Raw genomic sequence first — 14,938 nt, 5'->3', positions numbered from 1 at the left:
TGATTAAAAAGGAAACTTACATCTGAGAACAATCCCAAGTCGATTGCGAGCATGATGTACCGAAGACGGCGGGCCGATAGTCGTCTCAGAGCTGACAAGACTCTCCGGTGAGGCATTTTGAACAGTCAAATTCCATTAACGGGACGAGATCGGTCAAAACGGCGGTTTCAAGCTAGCTACATCAAGGGTAGGTTCGCCTCCCGTTTTCAAAGTAAAAGCACAAATTTTATCGTTATGGTTTTCTGTATAAGAAAGGGCAACGGGTGTTTTATTTTGTGAAAATAAACGGAAGTGTGTTGCTCACTACGGCTAGCTTGAGTAGCGCCAAAATCTCCAAAATCGTCCGAACAAAATTGTAAGCAGCTGGTATTTGGTCAGATTTTCAACACGTTGTGGATCTAAACGGCTACTTTCTCGCCTAAAAATGTTTCAAATGTTGCTAAAGTTATATATTTACAGAGTTTAGAGCTTAAGTGAAATCAGCTTAAGGTCGGCTGATTTCGGCTCGGGCAGGAGCGAAATGCATTGTGGGTTATCATGTAGTATGCTACGGTGTAAACGGTCTGCATACTGTCTGTTGATTGAGTATGTAGTATGGCAGTATGGCAGTATGTAGTATGCGGTTTCGAACACAGCAAAATAGTACAGTAAACTTGTAGATTACTCAAATATATGTAATAACTTAGGTGGAAAATGCTTTATCATGGCTCAGCAAACGGTAAACAAGACGCTTGACGTGACGCTTACATTTGCAGCTGGTGGAACCCGGCCGTAATGTGAATTCATATGCGCATATGGTTAACAATGTTACCAGCCGTGCTAAACACCCTCTCTGATGGCGTGCTTGTTGCCGGTATGCACAGATATTTCCGCGCCATGTTGGACATGAGTGGGCTCGCAAAGCACGCTGCATTTTTTTGCTGCATTCATGTGGTGTTGGGAGATCCGAGTTGCCGAGTTGTTTTTCTGACATGAGGTGGCGTTAATGTGAATGATCCCATTCTGAAAGTCATTTTTCGATTCTTTCTGACATCACATGAATGCAACATCCCCCCTCTTTTTTTTCTCTCCGCCACACACACAACTGCCGAATATGTCGGCAACCGCCAATTGATGGGCTGACGGTGGCCGGTTGGAAATTTTTAACATATTGCCCAACCCTACCACCAATATCATATAAAAAGCTACAGTTGATACGGTTCAAACAGATGTTCATTGGGGAAAGACAGTACATCTAAACGGGGTCTTAAGATCCTCTCCCGGCGTAAGGCATTGTGAATTAATTCTGCCTCGATATCGATCAGACTTCCTACATATGGACAACCCATATGTGTCTGCCAGCTTGCTTCAGGCTTGGCAGTAGGGACGAGACAGGGTGAACTCAGGGTTTCTTAAAGAAAACCTGCCAGCAAGCAGGTTAGGTTCACAGAGTCAGTTGCCATGGTGATTGACTCAGAGTTTGACTTACCTCTCTTTCTGGAGCTGAAAACCCAGAGTTTCCCTCATTTCAGGGTTAACATAACACTAAACCCGCTTTCTGGAATACCCCTCAGGTGAGGAAAGAACCACCTATGGGGAACTCATGCACACTGAGAGGTGTCACAGCCTACGGCCACAGGGAGCGCCGCCACAAAGACCACCCCGACCCAATCATTGGTGTGTATGAAACCGATTGGGGACGGAGTTTTGACGTTCTTAGATTGCTCTTTTCTCTTAAGACTGGGGCAGACGGCAATGAAGTGACCCTGCTCATGGCAATAGAAACACTCACGTTTCTCAGTGTCACCAGTGGCAGCAATGGGGTTACAACGGGAACATTTGGGTGATAATGCTTCGGCCGACGGAGACCGCATCACAGCAAGCTGGGGGAGAAAAAACACTCTTGTGCGTTAACAAAAACTCATCGGCAAGTACGGCAGCATCATTGAGACACGGGACTTTTTGCTCATTCAGGTAAATGACAATTTTCTCAGGGAGTTTTAAATTCCTCTAGCAAAATGAGTTCCACACACTCTTTGGCCAATGTAGTGTAGCGGCGATGCGTTCAAATGCACTAAAATACGAATCTACTTCAGACTCTCTGAAAGGAGGAACTAGTGCAATGTGCCTGCTCACATCGAAGCTGTCATGGGGACTAGGCATGGATGTCTGTATGGATAAAGGACTAGCAGCTACAGTGGCTCCCCGCCTTTACTTTCAGGTGCATGGCTTCCACCTCCAACTCCCGGTGTCTCACCTCCACCTCCTTTATACGCAGGGTGAGCCTCAGCTCCTCTGCAGACATGCCAGTTTGGGACTGGAGGGTTGGGAGTGGGGCAGGAATACCAGCCAGATCACCCAGCTCAACTCCACCTGTGGGAGCTGGCTCACCAATCAATCCCCTTTCACTCAGCTTTTCAGAGGAGATCCTGTAACTCCTTTTTCTTTGCGCTAGGTGCCACATGCACATCAAATGAACTGGCAATGAGGATCAGATCAGCCTTTTTACAATTTTCTAATATCTCTGTGGTCGGATTAGCCACAAACTCTTCTAATTTGAACTCCATTTTCTTACTTTTGCCACTACCACAAAAAAACAACAACTGCCAAACAGACAAGCAGAGACAACAAGAAGGAAACAAATCAACTTTCCCGACATAACGAAACAGAGAAAGGACTGACGAGCCCCCAATTCATGTTACGACCGGCCTAGGGGAACCGGTACATAACACAAAAAAGATGCTCCCCTCTTTCCCCACTCCCCAAGGATGACCAAGGCCACACAGCTGCAGTCAAACAAAAGATAATTTATTTACACTCAAAGAGAAAGGTAGCAATAAGCTTCAGGGTGGGCATGGCCCAAAACAACAAACAAACAATCTACTTTCCAAAACTAACTTGCCTACCCAAAAGTAAAGAAAATGAAAATACAGGTCACTCACCTGACTCCCTATAAATAAACAGGAGAAAAAGGATTAAACAAAAAGGGCTACCCACCCCTATGGCTACCTGGACTGCTGGACTAATATCACGACTGACACAAATTTAACACAGTACAACAAAGCATGGTGCAGTTGGGAGTAGGGCCAAGAGAAGAGGAAGAACAGCTCAAGCAGCGGCCATTTTATACCAGCTCCACCAATCTCCAACCACCAATCAGCAGCCAGCACCTGGAGAGAGAGAAACACACTAAGGGTGGCAGCACCGCCCTCAGGCAGGGAGGAACAACAGAACAGCAGAATCACAAATAAATGACCCAGGGTCATAACACAAGTATGAGATAAAATAATGATAAAATGCATAAAAATTTAAGGATTGAGAAAAAAATGTAAGATTTAAAGAGTAAAAATAATAATAATAAATAAATAAATAAATAAATGAAGATTTAGAAATTTAATAATAATAAAATGCATAAAAAATTAAAAATAAATAATTTAAAAGCATTAGAGATTAAAATAACATATAATAAGAAAAATAAAAAGAGTAAAAGAAATCAGTTAAAAGCCAAATTAAAAAGGTGAGTCTTGAGCCTCCTTTTAAAAACATCAACAGTCTCTGCAGCCCTGATGCTCTCCGGCAGGCTATTCCATAAGTGAGGGCCATAATGACTCCCCGTGGGTTTTTGTTCTGACTTTTGGAACAATTAAAAGGCTGGTGCCAGATGACCTCAGGATCCGCGAGGGCTGATATGATGAAAGCAGGTCAGATAAATAAGATGGCTCAAGACTGTTAAGACATTTAAAAACTAAATAAAAAAACCTTGAAATCGATCCTGAAACTCACGGGGAGCCAATACAGTGATCTTAAAACCGGTGTAATGTGCGCCCGCCCTCTGGTCTTCGTCAGCACTCGTGCGGCTGAGTTTTGGAGTAGCTGCAGATTAGAGATGGTCTTTTTGGGAAGACCAGAGAGCAGGGGATTAATCTAAACGACAAGAGATAAAAGCATGCATCAGCACCTCCGTGTTAGCCTGAGAGAGAAACGGGCGGACTCTTAAGATGATAAAAACCTATCTTTGCTACATTTTTTATGTGTGGAATAAAACTAAGCTCAGAGTCAAAAATGACGCCCAGGTTCTTTACACATTGTGAAGGTTTAAAATCTTGTAGTTTTGGTAAAAGTTTCTCTCTCTTGCCTTCAGGACCAATAATTAAAACCGCTGTTTTGTCCTGGTTGAGCTGTAGGAAATTCACTGCCATCCATGACTTGATATCTAAAATGCAGTTAAAAGGGGTATCAATTGGCCCTGTGTCATCAGGAGACACGGCGATGTACAGCTGTGTGTCATCTGCCTAACTGTGGAAGCTGATGCCGTGTCTCCTGATGACATCCCCAAGGGGAAGCCTATATAGATTAAAAATAATTGGACCTAAAATTGACCCTTGGGGCACCCCACACCTAATTTCATGCGTTCTGGAGGAACATGTATCCATACTTACAAAGAAAAACAGTACCAGAGAGGCCCACCAGGTTTCTGAGTCTGTTTAATAAAATGTGGTGATCTACTGTATCAAAGGCAGCGCTTAGATCCAGTAGTACCAAGACTGTGAGTTTTTGTGAATCTGCATTAAACGCGATATCATTTAAAATCTTTAAAAGAGCTGTCTCGGTACTGTGGTTCATCCTAAAACCAGATTGATATTTCTCTAAAATATTGTTTCTTTTTAAAAAATCATTTACTTGGTTAAAAAACTCTCCAGTGTTTCCTCAGATAAAAGCAGCTGTACATGTGTGTTAAAAAATACATTCTGTTGAGATAAAAGACTGGATCTGATATCATCGATTTTACTCCTGAAGTGGTCTGCAAAGTCCTTGCAGAGGGCATCTGTTGACATCTTTTAAGTTTATTAAGTTTATTTACTTTATTAATCCCCCTGAGGGGAAATTCAATGTTTTCACTCTTGCTTGTCAATTACACACAGGTCTGAAAGACATACACATGCACAAACAGGACCTATACATGCACAAAGTGGAGAGATGTCAGAGTGAGGGGGCTGCCCTTGGTGAGGCGCCCCGAGCGGTTGGGGGGTTCGGTGCCTTGCTCAAGGGCACCTTGGCAGTGCCCAGGACGTGAACTGGCACCTCTCCTGCCACCAGTTCACGCTCCATATTTTGGTCCGGACAGGGACTCGAACAGGTGACCCTCCGGTTCCCAACCTATGGACTGAGCTACTGCCCTGAGCTACTAACCCTAACCCTAACCCATCTTGGATACTTTATTAATATTGGTGTTGGTTAAAAGATCGAAGGTGGAGAAAAGGAATTTGGTGTTTTTGTTATGATCAGAAATGAGTTTTGAAAAGTGGGATATTCTTGCCTGTTTGACTGTTTTTTTGATATTATCATTTCTCCACGGGGGTGTATGTTTTGTTTTTATTGTTTTAGTTAAAAGTGGAGCCACTGAGTCAAGTGTTGACTTCAATTTACTGTTAAAATTGTCCACAATAAAATCACAGGGTGCAGGTAAAATTTCAGCAGGAGTGATCTGTAAAATCTCAATAAAATTTGCAGCCACTTCAGAAGTTAGGTAGCGTTTCCTCACCGTTCTCACCGGGGCCTCCTGATGGCTAAAACTGGTGATGTTAAAATACACACAGTAGTGGTCAGACACAGCCAGGTCAACAACAGAGGACACTAATAGACAAAGTGTATGCTATTATGAGAGGTTAGCTGTTATGGCGCATATATAGTAACAGAAGCAGTATAAAAATGTGTGGATACTGCTAACAAGAGCTGCAACAATTAATTGATTAATCAAACAATAATAAATTATTAAATTACTCGTCAACTATTTTGATTTGATTCAAATAATCGGTTTGAGTAGTTTTTTTAAGAAAAAAAGTCAAAATTCTCTGATTTAAGCTTGTTAAATCTGAATATTTCTGGTTTCTTTGTTCCTTTATGACAATAAACTGAATATTTCTTTGGTTTGTGGACAAAACAAGACTTTGACAACATCATCTTGTGGTTTGGGAAACACTGATTGACATTTTTCAACATTTTTTCAATTTTATTGACCAAACAACTAATTGATTAATCGTTAGAATAATCACCAAATTAACCGATAATGAAAATAATTGTTAGTTGCAGCCCTAATAACAACAATGTACTTTAAAAAACACCCTTGAAACTCAGACATTTCATGAAAAAGATTGCTAAATATGAATTTACCGAATCAATTTATGGTTCATATCAATGTGCCACAAAGCCTGGGGTCCGGGTACTGAATAGGTCCGTCTAGCTAGACACCCAACATGGACCATTCGGTTTATGACACCAATGGTGTCAACGCGGTGCATGGAGGCTCTGACACGGTTATACTGCACCCTCAGTCCTCTGGCTTGCAGGAGGCCCTTCATCATCCGATATCCAGAGTTAGGCTGCCTAGATTTAATCTCTCTCACACACTGATCTAACTCATCATCTGTCATTGGGCTGTAGAGTGCCTTTACTGAGAGATCAGACTCAGCCATGCGTCGGTATACTGTACGTCTGGACACCCCAAAGAGTTTAGCAATACATGGAACAGACAAATTAAGTTCCAGAAGTTTGCTAAGGTAGTCTGGGGATATGGTCATCCGCTGTCGCCCTGCTGGTCCTTGCTCAAACTGCACAACTGCAATGTGTTGCTCCCTTTTGTCTTTTTCCAAATTGATGAGACTGTGTAGCTGTGTCAGTGCATCTAAAACAGCTTGACAAACAGTCACTTGACTGGATACAGCATTTAAGAACACAAGTTCTTGTGTGCAAGTGAACTCTAAGAAGTCCAGGTCCAGAGGCATGCGTTCCACAATATGTTCCAATCGAGAGCGAAGTCTTTCTAAAAGATGATTAAGCAGTTGTTCCTAGGAGAGAAAAATAAAATAGAAAATTAACAATAGAAAAGCAAATCCATGACTGTAACAGCTGATGTTTGAAAAGTGCAATTTGTAATAACAACAGCTTCATCAGATACTTGAATAGTTCAAAATCCAATGCCTGCATTAAAATGATTGCACAATAAACTCAGGTTAAACTCCGTGTTCACATAAACGGACTGCGAGCTCGATTGTAGCCGCACCGACTCGCGCGCGTGTACTGCCCGTGTAAGTCCTGACAGGACTCGACGAGGCGCGGAGAGGGTAAAGTTGTATATCCGGTAATCACGGTACCGAAAATGCAGGTACCAACGAATTTTTTGCGTCTCGACATCTACTTGGTACCAAAGTATCGGTTCTTGTGACAACCCCAGCCTGTATGAAAACAATAACTAATGAGAAAAAATAGACGAGCGAATGGAAACATAGTAATTCTGGGATGCAGCTGGCCACAGTGGTCTATAACAGTTGTTTAAGGAGCGCAGTCCAAAGAATAAATACTCAGAAATTAACTATGTTTCATTTTAGTAAGAAGTATGGAAAAATATGGGAAATGGGATCGTTCAGTCAAAGAGGAGCTGATGAATGCGGCTTCTGGTAAGCAGGCTGGGCCAAGTACAGGTAAAGCAAGGAGAGTAGGCCAGCTAATGGGAGGACTGGTGGGTATAGACTGGTTTGGTATTACAAGGGTATTACAAACCAGCAGCACAAAGATCATGTTAAACAGCTAAATGTTAATGGACTTTAATTAAGGTGACCATATTTTGATTTCCAAAAAAGAGGACACTTAAGGAATGCCTCCTCTTTATGGATTACACAACGATTTTATACAAGTTACACAATAAAATAATATCCCTCAATAGGTAAAGACACAAATTCAGATAGGCTTTTTCAACATGCTTGATTATGCCTAAAATAATCAATGTTCAACTTTCAACAGTACAAACATAAAATAAAAACAAAAACCTATGGAATTAAATAATAATGCAGTAGAAAATCAACCTATAGCCTAAACATGTTGTCCTGTTAAGTGAGAACGAACTCGAATCTGGGCCACTGCATGAAGCCCTGGTGATACCGGCTCTATCAGGTGAGCTACCGGAGCGGGGAGGTCCAAGACGTCGGGTCCAAGTATCAACACCCACATTTCGGGCTGGTTGAGTCAAAGAGGAGCTGATGAATGCAGCTTCTGGTAAGCAGGCTGGGCCAAATACAGGTAAAGCAAGGAGAGTAGGCCAGCTAATGGGAGGACTGGTGGGTATAGACTGGTTTGTTGCTTGTAGCCGTTTGTCAACAGCTGCCATCACTAACTTAGAGCAACCACGATATGCTGTCACCCAGTGTTTCCCAACAGAAAAAAAAAAAACTGCGTTTCACCATCTATCATCTCTGCCAGTCAGCCCCTCCACCTGCCGTCTCTCTCGCGTGCGGTCGCACCGCACGTACACACACACGCACAGACAGGCCGCTAATAAACGGTAAATGCGCTATATCGCGGTAATTGTACAGTGTTAAAATTACCCCCCCGTCTCCTAAAATCCTGTGGGAAACACTGTGTCACCAATTAACACTATCACGGTTTAATGTACTGTCAGTCGTCATACTCGCTGCCTCAGAACCGAAAGCCTAGCTCACATACCATTAGCTAGTTACTAACGCAGTTTTCACGAACGCCACCTCATTAAAAGTTCATTGTAGATATTGTTCAATAAATCCGGTTAATGTGCAACATGTCGAGTAATATCTATTACTAAATTTATTTTAAATTTTTAACACAAATGGCAAATAAAGTAAACAGACTCACCGAAGCACCATCACCTGCGTTTGTGGCCATGACCGGGTGGGTGTCACATGACCAATGGAGCGTAACATGATTGGCTGGACGTTGGCTGAATTGAGACAGGGATCGATTGCTTCTCCCTGGTGACCCGGATGTTGAGTCTGGATCTTTTTACACTGAATGTTTTGACGTTGAATTTTTTTAGACTGAATTTTTTGATGTTGACTTTTTTTACACTGAATTTTTTGACGTTGAATTTTTTTACACTGAATTTTTTTTAGAAATTGAATTTTTTTTTACACTGAATTTTTTTGAGATGTTGATTTTTTTACACTGAATTTTTTTGGGGTGTTGAATTTCTTTACATGTTGAATTTTGAAAAACTGAATATTTTGAGACAACGATTTTTTTTTTACACTGAATTTATTTCAACAAAATAAAATTCAAACAAAAAACAAAAAAATTTCAGTGCTAGAAATTTGATGGTTTTTAAAATTCAAAGTCTGATTTTGATGCTGAAAAATTTCAGTCTTAGAAATTCATATTCAAACTCAGATGGCAAAGAAATACTTCCATACATGACTACGATTGGTAATGTTGCAAATGTAAGGACGGATTAGGTTGTGTATGTAGATGATGAACTGTGACGTGAAACGGTACCACTCAAAAAGATAATTGTCTGGAAATGCTAGAACATCTATGCGTGGTCTGATAACCATCTCCAGATGAATATTTAATTCTCTGTGCAGTAATGCTGCACCTTCATCCAAGGGATCGTTATCAAAAGGACATGCCATGTTAGTGAAAAAAGTCGCCATCTACTGTGCCTAATGGACTTCTAATATACTGACTCTGATTTTTTTTAATGATTTTTTTAAATGACAGACGGCAGAACTAGGCTATGCCAAAACTCGCCTGCTGACTGAATGAATGAGGAAATCACATGGAGTGTGTGGCTCTGAAAGAGGGCGGAGACAGAGAGAAACTCAAGGTTCATTGAGAAAAACCTGGTCCCGACCAGGTTAGGTTCATAGAGTCTGTTACTACGGTAAATGACCGAGAGCTTACGTTACCTCTCTCTAAAACAGGCTAGAGTTACCCCTCTTTCTCTGGTTTGAGTTACCTCCCTTTTTGAAACGGAAAACTCAGAGTTTCCCTCATTTCAGGGTTAACAGATTCTAAGTTTTCACTAAACCTGCTTTGTCAAATGGACCCCAGGACACTTTTAACACCACAGCCTGGGATGTATTCAAACAGGCTGCCACCTACAATAATTCCACTGACCTCCAGGAGTACACCGACACCGTCACTGCCTACATCACCAAGTGCATCGATGATGTAACAGTCCTTGAGACCATCACTGTTAGGGGCAATCAAAAGCCATGGCTGACAGGGGAGATCTACAGGCTCCTGAGGGCCCGGAACACTGCCTTCAGAGCAGGAGACCAGGTGGGCCTAAGGACAGCTATGACCAACCTGTCCCACGGCATCAGAAAGGCTAAGAGGCAGTACTCCAGGAGGATAGCCCATCACTTGAGCGACAGCAGAGACTCACAGAGGGAGGGACGAGGGATACAGACCATTACGGACTACAAGCCCTCACCGCAGACCTGCGACAGCACCATCTCTCTGCTGAACGAGCTGAACTAGTTCTTCGCTCGGTTTGAGGCGCACAACAGCATACCTGCTCAGAAGTTCCCATCCCTTACTGGCGACCAGGTGCTGAGGCTGTCCTCAGACAGTGTGAGGAGAACATTCAGCAGGATCAATGCTCGCAAAGCCTCTGGTCCTGATAAAATACCAGGTCGTATGCTGAGGGACTGTGCAGGGGAACTCACTGATGTCTTCACAGATATCTTCAACACCTCACTGAGTCAGGCTGTTGTCCCAACATGCCTCAAAACCACCCTGTCCCAAAGAAGTCGTCTCCCACCTGCTTCAATGACTACCGTCTGGTTGCACTCACCCCCATCCTCATGAAATGCTTCGAACGGCTAGTCATGCAACTTCTCAAGACTGTCGTCCTCCCCCCCGGACCCCTGTCAGTTTGCATATCGGTCAAACCGCTCAACCGATGACGCCATTTCCACTGCTCTCCACTCAGCCCTCACACAACTGGACAATCAAAACTGTTACGTCAGAATGCTGTTCATCGACTTCAGTTCAGCATTCAACACAATCATCCCCCAACAGCTCATTCTCAAATGAACACCTCGCTGTGCAACTGGCTGCTGGACTTCCTGACCGGGAGACCACAGGCAGTTCGGGTCGGCAAGAACACATCCAGCACCATCACTCTGAGCACAGGGGCCCCTCAAGGATGTGTGCTGAGCCCCCTCCCCTTCACGCTGCTGACCCATGACTGCACACCATTGCACAGCTCTAACTCATTAAGTTTGCAGACGACACGACCATGGTGGGTCCTGGGGGTGCATGTCACAGAGGACCTCTCCCGGACCCTCAACACTACTTCTCTGGCCAAGAAGGCTCACCAGCGCCTCTACTTTCTCTGCAAGCTGTGAAGAGCCAGAGCCCGAGCCCTAATCATGTCCACATTCTACAGAGGCACCATCGAGAGCGTCTTGACCAGCTGCATCACGGTTTGGTACGGCACCTGCACAGCATCCGGCTGCAAGACCCTCCAGCGCATCGTGAGAACAGCTGAAGAGCCAGAATGAATAAGCTACATCTGTCTCTGCATTACTGTTACATTTCTTTCTTTTTGCACTATTGTCACACCAAAGACTCTTATCAGTTGCGTGCCTCATGTCTCTGCATTCTTTGCATTTTGCATTTTATCTTTATTTTTGTTCTATTATTTAAATTTGTAGTTCTCGCCAGACTTTGTTTTTTTCTGTATAGCTTAGTTAGATCTATATTGTATATTTTGGAATTATATTGTATATATTTTCTTTATTTTTAGTTCTAGATTTATGTGTACATCGCTACAATATGGGTCTGAGAGTAACATAATTTCAATTGTCTGTATGTCCAGTGCCTATGTGATATTAACAAATAAAGTTGACTTGACTTGACTTGACTTGATGTTGCCAACACCGGCTTCTGCTCACAGCCGGTCAGACACTAGTGGCTCCGTTAGTCCATTTATGGACATAATGTTATGTTGATCACATTGTCATATTGCTCATTATTATTGCAATACATGTTGAATTCAGTACCATATTGCCGTCAGCACAGGTTGCCGATGTAGGCTGCTATTTAATTTATCAGAACTAATAGCAAGATCTAGGTTAAGCTTGCACACCGGACCGGTCCAGCAAAATCGGAAATCAACCCAACTTTACTATTGGCCAAACACACACACACACACACACACACAAACCTGGGAAAACATCTATAAAATGCTCCTGATTTTACTGACTTTATTCCAATAGTTCAAAGTCATATAACTCATTTTATGGAGACTTAAAGGATAACTTCAGTATTTTTCAACCTGGGCCCTATTTCCCCATGTGTATGTGTGCGTATGATTCATAGGTACAACTTGTTTTAAAATTGGTTCAGTATTGAGGGAGGCGGATGCAGCCGGCAGCCGCGAAACGAGCTAAAACAGTAGATATGGGGGCAAATGCGTCCCGTATAAGTTTGTGCATTAAAAGTGCTTTTTGTCGCCACTGACCAGTTCAGATCGCCAGTGCTATCTCTGTAAATAGCATACTAAGCGTTTCCCTTACTCTTCACTTCCTCTGGGCTGTGTGTGACGTCATCTCACGAGAGCTTTGCTTGCAGTAAATGTGCGTCTCGGAGACAATTCTAGGTATCAGTATTACATGCATAAAGACATATTAGTTATACTTACTTGATGGATAGTTGACTATTTGGTCCCTGTGTTTTTGGCCGCCTCCTCCAATTTATTTTGGGCACATGAAAAAAGGTATCCAGCACTGCCCTGTTGATCAGAGGGGGGAAATCCTCTAACGTAGTTACACAGCGTTTGCTAGTTTTTGTATCATCCCAGGACACATCGAGACCATGAATATTGGGCAACAGGTCCCACTCGTTGCAACACAGACATTCTTCCTCTGTGGGCATGGAGTCACAGCAACCACAGGAGCACCACCAGTCCTCAGAGATTCGCGTTCATGCAGCCGCTGCTTCACCCTCATCTGCTCGTTGGCCCTCTCTCTCTATCCTCATCTGCTCTTCAATTTGTAGGAGCTCCTTGTCTGTATACTTGGGCTCAAATAAGTACGGGTGGCCATCGTAATAAAAGGGCTCATCTTCATCTTCATCTATTCATCCTCTAACCACTTCATCCTCTTGAGGGTCGCGGGGGGGCTGGAGCCTATCCCAGCTGACATCGGGCGAGAGGCAGGGTACACCCTGGACAGGTCGCCAGACTATCGCAGGGCTGACACATAGAGACAGACAACCATTCACGCTCACATTCACACCTATGGACAATTTAGAGTTATCAATTAACCTAGTCCCCAATCTGCATGTCTTTGGACTGTGGGAGGAAGCCGGAGTGCCCGGAGAGAACCCACGCTGACACGGGGAGAGGGCTCATCTTCATTCTCGAAATCGGGTAAATATGCAGCCGTGATACCGATGCAGTAAAACTCTCAACTGTACTCCGGGACAATCAGCGCCACTCTGAGCAGCGCTCAGCATGGGTCCTCTGTTTTCTCCCGGCAACAAGCAAAGCTCTCGCGAGATGATGTCACACACAGCCCAGAGGAAGTGAAGGGTAAGGGAAACGCTTAGTATTCTATTTACAGAGATAGCACTGGCGATCTGAACCGGTCAGTTTGTGCATTAAAAGCACTTTCAATGTGCAAACTTATACGGGACGCATTTGCCCCCATATCTACCGTTTTAGCTCGTTTCGCGGCTGCCGGCTGCATCCGCCTCCCTCAATACTGAACCAATTTTAAAACGAGTTGTACCTATGAATCATACACACACATACACATGGGGAAATAGGGCCCAGGTTGAAAAATACCAAAGTTATCCTTTAACTTCACATCAGAGGTAGTGCTGAACTTGCGCGCAGTTCTCCTAAAACTCTGTTCTCGACATCACTCACATTATTACAGCTCCTCACTATTCTCACAACAACCCTTATCACATATCCCATGATCAGCCACAACAATTCACTGACTGACAGAGACTGTGTATTCATTTCACCTACGTTAACAGGGTAAAGTGACAAAGACGTAAACAACTGTCATAGCTCATGATTGATGTCTAGGTAGTGTGGGGAAGTGCCATAAAAGAAAGGTCAGGTGTTTTTTCAAATCCTCACAGCATGCTCGTTCTTCAGGTAGCTGAAGAAGGGTTGTACTGTACTGTCAGACTGTACCGACGGGCATATGACACAAGAACAGTTAGACGCAACACCGCAGTCAAAGACAATAACAGATGGTAAATTAGTTGCTCATAAGGCCAGAAGGTACACAAAATGTGTGTAAACATGATATGTTAGGTTCCCAATATTAATACCATTTCCTGTCAGGTAAATGACACTACAGAAGCAGTACATTAATTGTTTCTGTGTGCTATAAAATATTTACCACATTTTATAGACAGAGTTGCATGATAACTGATTCACTACACAACCATCACCTTTTTAAAAGAACAGCACCACCGCTGACAGGAATGCACACTGAACTGTGCGGCATAAGTTGCACAGCAAGGCAAGGTCAGACTGTACTGACTGGCGGAACAAAGACTTCAGACAGAGTACGGATGGTTGAGAGCATACCGATGGGATGAAAAGAAAAACCATAACATAATGTGATGCATTCTTGTTTTGACGATCACTTCACACACAGTCCAACTACTGGCAGCTGCCTCTAGTATCAGCTGCTGAGCATATAGTGACTGTCCTCTTACCGTACAGTACCTTCAGTAAATGAAACACAGTAAGATCAGGATGATTTCTCTGACTTTTCCTGTCTCCCATACACTCTAAAAACTCTAACTAGTGTGTACTCAATTATATTGGTGTAACATTTTTACACTGAGTAAATTTAAAAGCTGTGAAATCATTTACATATACTTTATGACTTGAGTAAATCCAAGTGAAAAATTTAAGTTGATCAGTATAACTACATTTAGTACCATGACTTATAAAATTGAGTATTAGTAATTAAAATCTTAAGTCCATGTAATAGTAACTGTAAGTCAAAACCACTAAACATGATGACTAGATATAACTGAAATGCTAGGCAGATGTAACAGAAAATAACACTCAATTTAACAAAACAACTGTGCTATATTTACTGAATGTTTTTACTGGATTTAAGTCATATATCAATTACATTTACTTAATATATCAGTTACATTTATTTTTATT

At 42.8% G+C, this 14,938-nt stretch overlaps 1 protein-coding gene across 1 annotated transcript; it reads right to left on the bottom strand.

Moving 5' to 3' along the window:
* Positions 1–1,580: 1,580 nt before the first annotated feature.
* On the bottom strand, positions 1,581–8,775 carry LOC144466898 (uncharacterized). Its single transcript, XM_078174822.1, has 5 exons — positions 8,641–8,775; positions 6,151–6,824; positions 2,922–2,929; positions 2,195–2,430; positions 1,581–1,862 (listed from the first exon to the last, which is right to left on the bottom strand). Exons 1-5 carry the CDS (start codon positions 8,668–8,670, stop codon positions 1,581–1,583), a joined length of 1,230 nt encoding a protein of 409 aa, XP_078030948.1. The 5' UTR covers positions 8,671–8,775.
* Positions 8,776–14,938: the final 6,163 nt, after the last annotated feature.

The sequence above is a fragment of the Epinephelus lanceolatus genome, chromosome 14, assembly GCF_041903045.1.
Source record: "Epinephelus lanceolatus isolate andai-2023 chromosome 14, ASM4190304v1, whole genome shotgun sequence".
Lineage (NCBI taxonomy): Eukaryota > Metazoa > Chordata > Actinopteri > Perciformes > Serranidae > Epinephelus > Epinephelus lanceolatus.
Note: the sequence above shows the minus strand (reverse complement) of the source record. Positions and strands in the feature narration are given on the sequence as shown.